The following is a 12,068-nucleotide window of genomic DNA, read 5'->3' on the forward strand; positions in this document are numbered from 1 at the left end:
TACAATCATTCGAGGACGTGCTTTGCCATTGAGTTGTCCAAATAACCTCGGACAACATGGCCATGGTCTTTTACTTGAACAAGCAAGGGGGGACAAAGTCTCCGAAGTTAGCCCGACTATCGATGCAAATCTGGGAGTGGTGCATTCCGAGAGACATCACCCTGATAGCAGTGCATCTAGCCGGTACGGACAATGTGGAAGCAGATCTCTTAAGCAGACACATGTCCAAGTCACACAAATGGGAACTGGACCACCAGACATGCAACAGGCTGTTCCGGCGATGGGGTTGCCCAGATATAGACCTATTCGCCACCCGACAAAACAAGGTGTGTGAGACTTTTTGCTCGAGAGCGGGAATCAGATGGGGGGTCATCCTGGGATGCCCTTATGATCCCTTGGAACAATATAATCTTTTACACTTTCCCCCCGATTCCCCTCATCATGAGAGTAATATCAAAGATAATTCACGACGGGGCCACCGGATTGCTGATAACTCCTTGGTGGCCACGCCAGCCTTGGTTCTCCACACTTCTTCACATTTCCCGAGAGGAATACCTTCAACTCCCTCCCATTCCTTATAACTCAGCGGGAGGGCACGATCTGGCACCCTGATCTAGCGTCGCTGAAACCGACAGCCTGGCGAATTCGATAGCAATCAACGCCGGCCCGGTACTGACGCCATCTGCAGCTCCTACTGATCCTATCCCTAGATCCGACACGCCATTCCACCCTGTGAATCCATCTACCTCCTCTATGTCCTTGGATCCAATGAATATTCTGCATCCATAGATCAGATCCTCCAGTTCATCTTCGAACTCCACCGTTCTGGACTTAAACCATCCTCCATAAGTGCGTATACGGTGGCAATCTCCTATTATCGTGGGACAATGCAGGGTTTTTCCATTTTTTCTCAGCCATTGGTTAAGAGATTTCTTAAGGGACTCTACAGCCTTCATCCAACAATCAGACCGCTTATGCCCACGTGGAGTCTCTCAGTGGTACTACAGGCACTAACAAGACCTCCTTTCAAACCTTTGGCAACAATTGATTTACGTCTTGTTTCTTGGAAGACTACTTTTCTGATAGCAGTTACTTCAGACCGTAGATCTAGTGAACTCTGTGCCCTTAGGGCAGACCCTCCATTTTTGAATTTTCACAAAGAGAAAGTAGTGCTCCAAATGGACCCGTCTTTTCTTCCAAAAGGGGCTACATCTTTCCACATGGACCAGGAGATTATCTTGCCTGCATTTTTCCCATCTCCTTCAAATCTGATCGAGAGGTCCCTGCATACTCTCGATGTCCGGCACTACCTAGCTTTCTACAGATCAAGGACTGAGTCTATTCAACATTCCAATAGACCCTTCATTAAATACTCGGAACAAAATCGAGGCTTCCCAGTTACTCCTCAGAGACTGTCCAAATGGAGAGTTCACACTCATTACTTTGTCCTATCAGTTGGCCAAGATAGATTTACCTACAGTTCCCAGAGGTCATTCCACTAGAGCTGTAGCTGTTTCTTCAGCCTTTGCGTCGGGAGTCCCGATTGAGGATGTATGCAGAGCTGCCAGCTGGGCTACTCCATGTACTTTTGCAAAGCATTATAGACTGGATGTTCGTGCTAGACAGGACTGCTCCTTCGGCAGAGCTGTTCGTTCAGCTATTCTCCGTTGATGACACCTCCCTCCGCCATTTGGGGTAAGCTTGTTATTCTACCCATATGCGTGATGCACAGAGGCCATGACGAAGAAGAGCAGGTTGCTTACCTGTAACTGGTGTTCTTCGAGTGGCCATCTGTGCAGTCACACAACCCACCTGCTGGCCCCGCTTGGTGTCAGTGGGTGGTTCTAGTTTTTTCCTTGGTACTGACAAATTTTTTTATTAGACAGCGAACGTCCGGTCTGTCAAAGACTGGAAAATGGTGGACACTCTGCTCCATATATACTGCTAGGGGGGAGGGGGAGCGGAGCTTCCCGCCAAACCATTAGCTATCAATCTTCCGACCACAGGCACGGCGCAGGCACAGAACCCATATGTGTGACTGCACAGACGGCCACTCGAAGAACATCAGCTACAGGTAAGCAACCTGCTCATACTGGACTAGGTGGACAAATAGAACATTTTCACAGGGTCCCAACTAAGCAAACAAGCCCTGTATTCTTCTTTACTTCCAATATGCTAACAGCAAACTTAAGCTGAACATAGTTCCTTATGTAGCCAAAATGGCGCCATACACATAGAGGAAGGGAGGCAGTGGCAGGTTTGGGATCACCCAAGGTTTGCAAAGTTCAGACACTTGTGGGTGAAAAAAAGAAACCCTATGAGGAAGGACATCCCAGTGAGGACCAAGCATATTCAGTGGCCATGGAGTGCTATGGGAACATGAACACAGTGCAGGCCCTACTTGTCACCTTGGATTTCTGAGTATATGAAAGTCCCCTCCCCCAGGATTGTTTTCACTCTGTAGGTATGTTAAAGGACACGATTCCACTCTTTAGATATGTGAAAGCTGGAAGTGGTGGATTATCATAGACTTCACTGCATTCATCGCTTGCTGAGTTTCACTGTCCCATTCTTTCAGATTCTCCCTGATGCTCCTCCTGTCCCTTCACCTCTACAGCAATTCTCATCCACCCATATTTCTCTTCAGATTAATGATTCTGCTTCCCCTCCTGCTTGGGCCCCCAGCTCCTCTTCTTCAGAGAGCTTTGGCTGTTGGGTGATATAGAAATGAAATAGATAATGATGAAAAAAACATTTTAATGTTCCTGCCATTTCCAGTTAGCACTCCAGATACTCTTAATAATATAAGGTTGACTCCAGGTAGGTGAGCTGGGCAATAACATTTGCTTTAGCCCATCTCCCTAATGCCTTTCACAAGCTTAGCCAGAGCTGTTTGTGCAACATGGTTTTAGACACGCACAGCATGTTTCATTGACTGCAGAATCCAGTATCCTGAAAATCAAAGCTTTCATTCCAAAAAATACAATAACATTTTAAATATATCTGAATCTATGAAATATGGATAACAACTGGGAAATTGGAAAAAACAGATTGAGTGGGTAAGAACCCAACAGGATTTCTAGCCATCACAGAGGAAAAATAAGTTAATTTATTTATAAAAATAAATAAATATGGGCACTTGGATCATTGCACACCATTCACACAACTCAGTCATTCTTGATTGTATATTTATTTTTCCATTATTTATACAGACAGTTCTTAGGGATGCATTGCTTAATTGAATAAAATATTGAAACTTTAAGCTGAATAAAAAGTTGTTAAAATTATTCAAGCAGCAGATACTTTTAAAAAAAAAACACCCTAATATACAAGTTTTATACAAACTACGGATAGCAAATGCCATCTTAAGAGGCATTCTCCATTGTCTCACATATAGGAGGAATGCCTCTCCTGAGGTCTTAGATGAAACCATGACCCAGATGTGCAAGAAAAAGTGTGCCTCTTGGTACAGAAATGTTCTTTTATGTATATGCAAATTTAACCATGAGATTAATAGACTAAGGCTGCAGTCATTTTCCTGGGAGAAACCCCAGTTAAGCTTGGTAGATCATTCTGAGTAGACAAGTTTGGGACTGTCTTGTTAATCAGGTTGCACCTGCTGACACATGCATGCCCTTAATCTCAAGAGAACATGTGTCCTTGAACATAGATTCTTTAATATTAGGTGTTCAGTAGGAGATAAGGGAGTTGAATCATTACTTACCTTTGAGCAAAAAGGACAGGAAGAAACTCCAGTGCAGTAAGGTCCAGACCAAACATGACACAGGAGATCTGCAGTCAGAACTCTCAACTTCTTCCTCTGCTACTTTTAAAATTTCCAGAGAAGGCATGTGGCAGAATTTTGATCAGCACAGGATCAGGAGTTATATAACCCTTTCCCCAGTGCTGTTTTCCCAGCCTATGAATCAGAGCAGCTTTTGGTGGATTGATTATTTAAATCAGGAAAATGGTGCAGGGAAAATAATTTCTCCGGAATCACATATGTTTTGGTTCAGTGTGTGTGGCTCTTTTTATTTGCAAAGCCTCTTAATAACACATCTGTTTCGGACAGGATGAGTGGAAAGCAAGATGCGTCTGATTTTTCTTTTGTGTGTATGGCTGGGAATTCTTTTGAGAAATCCTGCTTTAGTGTTAGTCTACAATTATGCATAGATTTTAACTCAATAAAACTTTTGGCTGTCAACTTCTATCCATTATAAGTTTGGGATATAACAACAGACATTAGATAACTCCAACTCACATAGTGGGTTCTACTTTGGTTTCAAACCCAGTAAGTGCATCATCTGTGGGATTTTTATATGATATTTATGGATATGTTTTGCAAAGTGTTATTGCCTAGATTAATACCTGTGTTGTCCAAACAGGAGAAGCAATTCTGAATATCCAGAACTGTGTGACCACATCCCTGCTAGTCACTTCTGGGATCAAAATGAACCAAGGCTTTTCATTTGTGAAACAGTTCCTGACTCAAGTCAGCAATCATTAGACATGAAGCAGCAATCAACAGAAAATGCAGTATGTCATTCTCCTTTGATTTGTCACTCTCCAGGGACTGGATGTTGATGGTAACACTTGGTGATTAGGTGTGGCTAGAAGTTCTTTTTTAAAATGGTGGTTATTATGATTGTGCGCTGCCCAGAGGTGCTGTCACACAGTATGCAGCATAAAAATGTTTTAAGTAAATAAAAAAAATAAAGTTTCACACGAGATCTTCCTAAAGGTCTTGAAATGTCTGGTTTAAAAGGCTGACTGGCATGAAATCTTCTGACTGGTGGTATGGTGAAGCCAGGGCTCATAGTGTGACACTAGTACATTTTGATTAGCTGGGGTGCCAAAGTCATTGGCCACCCTGTGCTCTCCTCAGATTTCCCTGTTACCTCTGATTTTCACTGCAGTCTTCACTGGTCTGTGAGGGTGGGGGAAAGATGAATGAATCCAGCAACAATTGTAATACAAAATATTTTGGGTGACTTGGTCTTGGATGAGCAGTTAAGACCCATTTGCTTTACAAAGGACCCATTTCTGGTAAACATGAAAACCACAAGAACAGGTTTACAAATAAAGATCAAAACAGCTGCCTGACCTTTTGAACTTTTCTTAGAAACAGGATTATGGAGACTTTCAGAAGATGGCTACACTTCAAAATATACTAGTATATGCCTGCTTGTAACAGCAAGCAGTTAAAATGATACTTAACTTGAATGCATGTTGGAATTTTGTAAGAGGTTGAGTTCAGTCAAGAACCTCCCTTTAAGACCAGTATTCTTATCTTTCAAAACATGTATTAGCTCAAACTTCCTCATCCCCTTCTGTTCCTGCAGGCTAGAAAAGGAGACCCTCTGAGTACCTGTGACATTCCAGCCCCATCTAAGTGATGAAGCCACAGTGAATACAAATAGGCAGTAGCTAAGCATGCTTTTGTTTTAATTGCAGTACTTCAAAGCAACAATGCAAGTAACACTGGGTATTCCCAAAGTGAATCAACAGTGCTTGGAAAATACCTGTAAATAGGTGACAGAATGTTTGCTTTGCATGGAAGAGGTCTCAGATTCAGATGAAATACTAATTTTCTTTTGCCTGAAATACTGCAGAGCTGCTGCTAGGCAGTATTGAGGCTGCTGAGCTTAACTTAGTGCCCACAACATTCTGACAGGAAACCTGTAGCAGGTGTGTGTTTTGTTTCTTAACAGAAAACTCAGCCAGATGAAAGTGGAAAATAGCAACAAGCCTTAAAAAGGATATTGTGCCATGGAACCCAAACAGTGTTCACTTTCCCCTTTCAGATGAATGCTCTGATTATATCCTTCTTCTGTACTGAAGAGCATGGGCTTTTGCTCCAAGACAGCTTTCTCTTGCCGTCAGCCTACCAGTCACTTCTGGGCATGGAAGTGCCGCATTATTACTTTGCCAAAAAGGTGAGCAGTCAAAAAATAAGGAGAACGTAATTTAAAATGTTTCCTTTGCCTCCAAACTAGACACATTCTGTGTGCACTGGATCAGGTCAAGGTAAACTGGGGGTACGGTATAATTATTTAGTAAGTGCCTAAATTTTTCAAGATTCTGTACAAAGATTACTACTTTGCAGACTTAAATTATAATACATGACTCAAAAGAAAAAGAGAATAAAAAAGGAACTGGAAAGCATGCTCTAATGCTTCAGTATTTACATAATAAATCCAAGTTTTGTTTTGTTTTTTTAAACTCTGGGGATTTTTTGTCCTTATTTCTGCTTTGTCTGTTTTATTCTTCATGTTGTTTGTTTGTTTGTTTGTGTGTTCTCCTGTCATTTTGTTTCTTTTTTCATTTCTGTTTGCCAGTAGTTGTTGTTTTGGAGAGGATCTGTCTATAAACCTTATGTAAGTATCATCTGATAGCCTTCCTTAATTTTAACTTCTCTTTATTCCATACTATATTTTTCTTTTTGTTACTTATTTATTTATTCAAAGTGCTTATCCGTAGCGTGCTTTTTGGGGTTCAACCCTGACAGTATGATCTTTAACATTCATTAGGCATATCAGCAAGGTCTACAATTATTAGGAGTGTTTTCAGATGGAGTGTTCTTAGCATGACCACGCCAAATACACTGCACAGATGTTTCATTTTTTAATCGTTAGCAATTTTTTCTGGAAAGAAAAAAAAAGACAGGAGAAGCTGTAGGAAAAGCAGGAGAGTGATAAGGTGAAGATGCCATTGGAAGCACAAATTGCAAAATTCCATGAATGAGGTGCAGTGATTGCATGATAAAAGCCTCGCTTGGATACATCTTAGAAGAGGGCTGCTATAAAACACACAAGTCTTTCACAGTCTTAAGGAAAAGGGGTAGTAAAGCAGTAACTTTTCCAGGTCTTCTGAAAACCTCTGCTGAAGGGGTTCGGTGTAAATCAGCCAGAAAAAAGTACCATAATGTTGGACCACCAGTGAAAAGGCCCTGATTAAATGCAGAGAGGTTTAGAGGTGGTTGGGCAACTTGAGACATATGCAGTCCTTCAAGTACAATTTTGTGGCCCTTGAAGTGCCTTGGTGCACACTTCTTTTGCCCCTGCCCTAGAAATGGAAGGTTTCAGTACACCAGATGGCCAGAGTGAGATGTGGCAGCAGCTCTCTCTATGGCCGTGGCACCTTGTCCTGTGCCTTTTTCTAGACAGCTGGGTTCAGCTATTTAGATAAAGCACCATAGTCTGGAAGGGAAGGAGGTGAGGATGCCAGTAGGAATGCCTGTATGTAGACAACCCCAGCCTCCTCCTCTTCCACCCACCCAGCATTCCCTTTCTCTCCCTTTCCATGGGGCATTTCTGTTCTTGAAGAGGCTGCCAGTCTGGTTCTTTCTTTGCAGGATGGGGTGGGAGCTCAGTCATTGGAATCCAAGCACCAAGCCTCGAGGACCTTGGTGCGGGGACTCTGAAGAATCATGTGCACCCCGCCCCCCAAATGTCAGGAGGCCATGGAATTGCATCCTTCAGGTTCTTCCTTATTGTGTGATTGCCTCATTTACAGATGATCACAAGCACTGTCCTTCGAATGAGTTTGGTGTTTACCTTTCAGCCAGAAGCTGAGAAAAAAGAGGAAGCAGGGCCTGGTGTGGAACCACTCTGTCAGATGGTAGCTAGAAGGCCAATGCGAGATTTCATTGGACTGGAAGAGTGTGACAAGACCACACGTGATGCTATGCTTAACTTTAGCTTCTACCTCACCATTGGGAATATGGATGAGGCCTTCAAATCCATCAAGCTCATCAAAAGGTAGGATCAGAATTTGACATTATTTACTGCTTGAGTGCTTTAATTTTGTCTGTTTCTCTTACTCTTTATCTCCATCTTATTTGGATGCTAAACTTGCTGAGAGCTTTGTGCAAAATAAAGCTGTTCTTTGGTTTATTCATGTTGCTCTTGCTTTGGGACTGTGTTGCAGTGACTATGTGTATGTTTATTGTATATATGTTTGCTTCAGTCTTGCCTTGTGTTTTCTCATCTAGAGGGTTTGTACCTGGATCGCACAGTGAGGCGAAGTGAAAAGAGTGTCTGAGAGACAACTTTCTAGAGACTTTGCTAGAGGACCTAGCAAAGGAAGGACTCTAGCCTGGTCTGTATGATCCCTACAGCCCTCTATGGCATGTTAGCCACAAGGGGTTCTGGGATCTGTGGGTCTTGCGTGCTGATCCTGGCTATGGTAGTTAAGAAACCATCACACAACCCTAGAATAAGCTGTGTATTCTAGTGTGGTTGACAAGCCACCCCCTCTGTGTTGGAATTGCATGTCTGAAAGCCCTTTGGACTGTTTGGCAGCATATAAATGTAATAATAAATTAGAGAGATACAGAGAAGTCAGTATGTATAGGGTGATTACCAAGTCATGGTAGTTTGTTAACCACTCTCTGATTGTGCAAATCACTATATGTTGTTGGCAGAAAGAGAGCTGAAGGACATCCTTATACAGAAAATCCTTCATCTTATGCACTTCTAAACAGGAGAGAAGTCTCACAGTGCCCAGTCTTCCACAGCAATCTTCCACAGCAATCATTCCCCATTGCTGACTGGTAATGCTGGGACATGTAGGACTTTTTCTGTAAACATGCAAGACCAGTGTGCTTTAGGAGATTCTCCTAGGCTGATTTTCCCACTCCTTATCTCCCTTTCCCTTCCCCAGGTGCTTGCAGATGGTGCTACTTATGTCAGATAAGACATCTGCATATTTTCCCCACAAGACAAAGAGCAGGTTTTTCCTTGAGGGGGAGCTAATTTAGAAAGTAGTTCCAGTTATGTTTACTTCCCACCCCCTACAGACATGCCACAGTTCTGTATCCAGTTCACTCTTAAGATTACCCAGCTGCTATTAATTTAAAAGGAAAGAGATACCCTGATCTCCAGTCATCTGTGTCATGTGCAGGTTTGCTGTAAGTCTCTACTGTTCTCCAAAGGCTGAAAGTAAAACCTCTGGCTCGCCCTTTCCTCTCTTCTCCTCTCCTCTCCTCTCCTTTTCTAAGAGAAACCAGTTAACAATATTGTATGACTGAAAAGGGATATATGTGTATGAATAGATGCTGCTGTCAGAAATATTTTGTTTGGCTTGTGGTGGCATGCTGCACAGGGAATGTTCTATTAATAGGCTTGGTAGTATGCTATTCAAAGATTAGTACAGTGGTACCTTGGCTTACGAACTTAATCCATTCCAGGACTCTGGTCGTGACCCAAATTGGTCATGACCCAAGTCAGATTTCCCCATAAGGTTCAAAGTAAATAAGGTTAATCCATTCTGTAAATATTTTTTTAACCACAAAAATTTGAAACAAAGTAACGAAGAACATCAAAGTACAGTACAGTAGAGAACACTAACCTAAGTGGGGGGAGGTTATTGTTTGAAGGGAGAGTCCAAGCCATAAGTGTGATAGCGATCGTGCTGGCGAAGGGAGGGGGAGATCGCGGATGCGCATCACAGGAGACAGGTGCGAGGGAGATGGGGAAGATTGTGGTTGTCACCCAATGTGGAGTTCGTGAACTGAGGCGATTCTTTTCTGAAATTTCTGTTTGCGACCTGATTTGGTCGTGAACTGAGGCATTTGTGAGCTGAGGTATTTAAACAATCTTCCTGATAGCCTGGAGCATCTCATTTGTAGTTTTTTCTCTCTTGCTTGTCAAGCAGTTTGTTTATCAACTAGATACAAAAGATACCTGTTCATAAGCAACTCAGGTAAAGTTTGGATTTGCATACTTGTCTTTCTTTAGCTAATGAGTTCCATCCTGGCTTACCATGAGCAGAACTCTGCTCAAGGTATTTTCCTGCTGATGAAAAAGGAGGATCTTTGCTGATTCACTATTCCTTCTGTAGTCCCTTCTGTCCTCTGACAAGCTACTCCAGAGGATAAGAAGATTCTCTGGAAGGGTGTGGGTGGTGACATTAGGGCTACAGGGGGAAGGAGAAATTGTCCAAAACTTCTTCCCCTTGCCATGCCTCAATGTCCTCTGGTAAGAGTCTTCCCTGGATCTTGGATTCTTCTGCGTGCAAGAGGACAAATCTGGAGTCAACCCAGTATACTTATGTTCCTTTCAAAGTGTTAGCATTTGTTCTTGTTCTCATAGTCTACCTCTTGAGTAAATTAATTGTTGGAGTGCTTCTTATATTTATGTTGCATGAGCATGAGCATGTAGAACATCCCATAAAGGTTCAACAGAAAGCAAACTGATGTTTTAAATTATGCAATTGATTATTTGCACATCCATGAGATTTTTATATATAGGTTCCAATACTGTCTTGGCCAAAAATTCAATTCACATGTTGATGGAAGTTCCAGATGGTTTTCTTGAACAACACACTCCTGTGGCAGTCTCTCTTTAAAATTGGAGGAAGGCCTGCCATTCGATGGAAAAAAGTCAAAAATCCTCTTAAGAGAGTGATATTTGGACACATTTAAAGTCATGTGTTGGATCCAGGCCATTTGTCTGTTTCCATTGAAAAATATAACTCTTGCCTTTTTCCCCCTTGAAGGCAATTAAACATTTTCAACTTTATTTATAATTCTAAAATAAACACAGTGATTCCAAAAATTACAGTCACAGAGCCTCCACATCCTCTTAAGTTCACATTATTATAATATGGTTATTGCAATATTAGCAGAAATAATATATCTTAAATATTCCAATATTTTCATTCCATTTTAAAATGACAGTTAATTAGAGCACATTTAATTTTCAGCCAATACAAAGCTTTTCCAAAAACAACGCCCGGCAAATTGAAACAAAGCCCATGTTTTTTTGTGATATAATCAATCTGTATTGTCCTAGAAAAATGAGTTTATGAGCCTGAATTAAGAAATTCTTGATGCTTGCCCTGAAGTGGGATGCAATCTCACAGCTTTTTCCAAAATGTAACAGCACTATGATTTAACTGTGTTGGCTCTAACTTGCAGTATTTGTAAGGCGATCCTACACAGTTCTTAGAATTATGACACACTGTACTCAATGGAGCTTCAGTGTTCTGTAATAAATTGTGTATTCCTTTTATGGCATTAGAGATTGCAAATTGTGTTTGGTATAAAGGCTGCGCATATCCTGGAACTCTTACACTGATACAGGATTTTCATGCTTTAAAAACAAACATCTGGGTAGCCTGTAAAAGATAATTGGTACCCAGGACCCTTGAAGAAACAATGAGTTTGCTCGTATTCTTGTTCTGCTAGTTCATGCTATGTACTGAAAAATATCAGGGCATCCATGAAAACTAGACAATATTTTTTAAATAAAAGTGAATAATATCAAGAATTTAGTCTGTAGCTACAAACTGCGAAGTATAGTTCCTAACCTTATTATCCACATTCTGGAGTGTTTTGGCTTAAATTGCTGAATGAAAATTCCCTTGCGTCCCATATTTGATGCCCTCATTATGTTATAATGAAACTCAAGAGCCAGCTTGATTATTTCCTTTTTGAAGAAAATAGAATGGGGGAGGAGGGAGTTGGCAAAGCGAAACATTAAACACAGACTTAAACCAGATACATTACCAAAGTCTCCGAGAAAGAGACATTAACAGCAAAATCATGTGCATGTCTACTCAGAAGTAAGGCCCACTGTACATATTGGGACTTATTTCCAAGTAACTGTGTATAAGATTGCAGCCTAAATGGATAAGGTCTTCTCTCCAACTAGCAATGCTCATAGTAACTTCTCCAGCAGTAATCTGATCCTTGACTAAAAAGGCAATGCAACTGAGAAGTGTTCAGCAGTTACGCGTTGATAAGATACGGATGTCACTTAAGCTTTTCAAATCCTTCTCTTTTGTGTCTTGGTCCTGGCCATTTCACAGTGAACACTTTAGTGCTACCCCTAACAAGTTATTTGGGTTGTATTACTGCAAGGCAAGTTTTTATACAGCCATTGAATAAATAAGAAATAACCTTTTCCTCTTCAGTAAATTCAGTGGGCAGTATTTCCCACCCCACCCCTGTACCTCCCAAAAGTATTTGATTAGACATCTTAAATGTCCAGAACCAAATCTAGCAAATGAGCACCAAATACGAAAATCCCAGTGGTTGGGTTCAGTTGAATAAATATTATGGG

The 12,068-nt window shown here is 41.4% G+C and overlaps 1 protein-coding gene across 3 annotated transcripts in view; it reads left to right on the forward strand.

Annotated features, from left to right (window-relative positions):
* The window catches only part of IFT140 (intraflagellar transport 140), a 116,155-nt gene that overhangs the window by 40,585 nt on the left and 63,502 nt on the right, over positions 1-12,068 (forward strand). For all 3 annotated transcript variants that reach the window (XM_044433125.1, XM_044433127.1, XM_044433126.1), the window contains exons 16-18: positions 4,386-4,536; positions 5,805-5,936; positions 7,564-7,760. In XM_044433125.1, coding sequence (XP_044289060.1) covers positions 4,386-4,536; positions 5,805-5,936; positions 7,564-7,760 — 480 coding nt within the window. The remainder of the gene's footprint in view (positions 1-4,385; positions 4,537-5,804; positions 5,937-7,563; positions 7,761-12,068) is intronic.

Source organism: Varanus komodoensis, unplaced genomic scaffold, assembly GCF_004798865.1.
Source record: "Varanus komodoensis strain SLA01 unplaced genomic scaffold, ASM479886v1 scaffold26, whole genome shotgun sequence".
NCBI classification, from domain to species: Eukaryota; Metazoa; Chordata; class Lepidosauria; order Squamata; family Varanidae; genus Varanus; species Varanus komodoensis.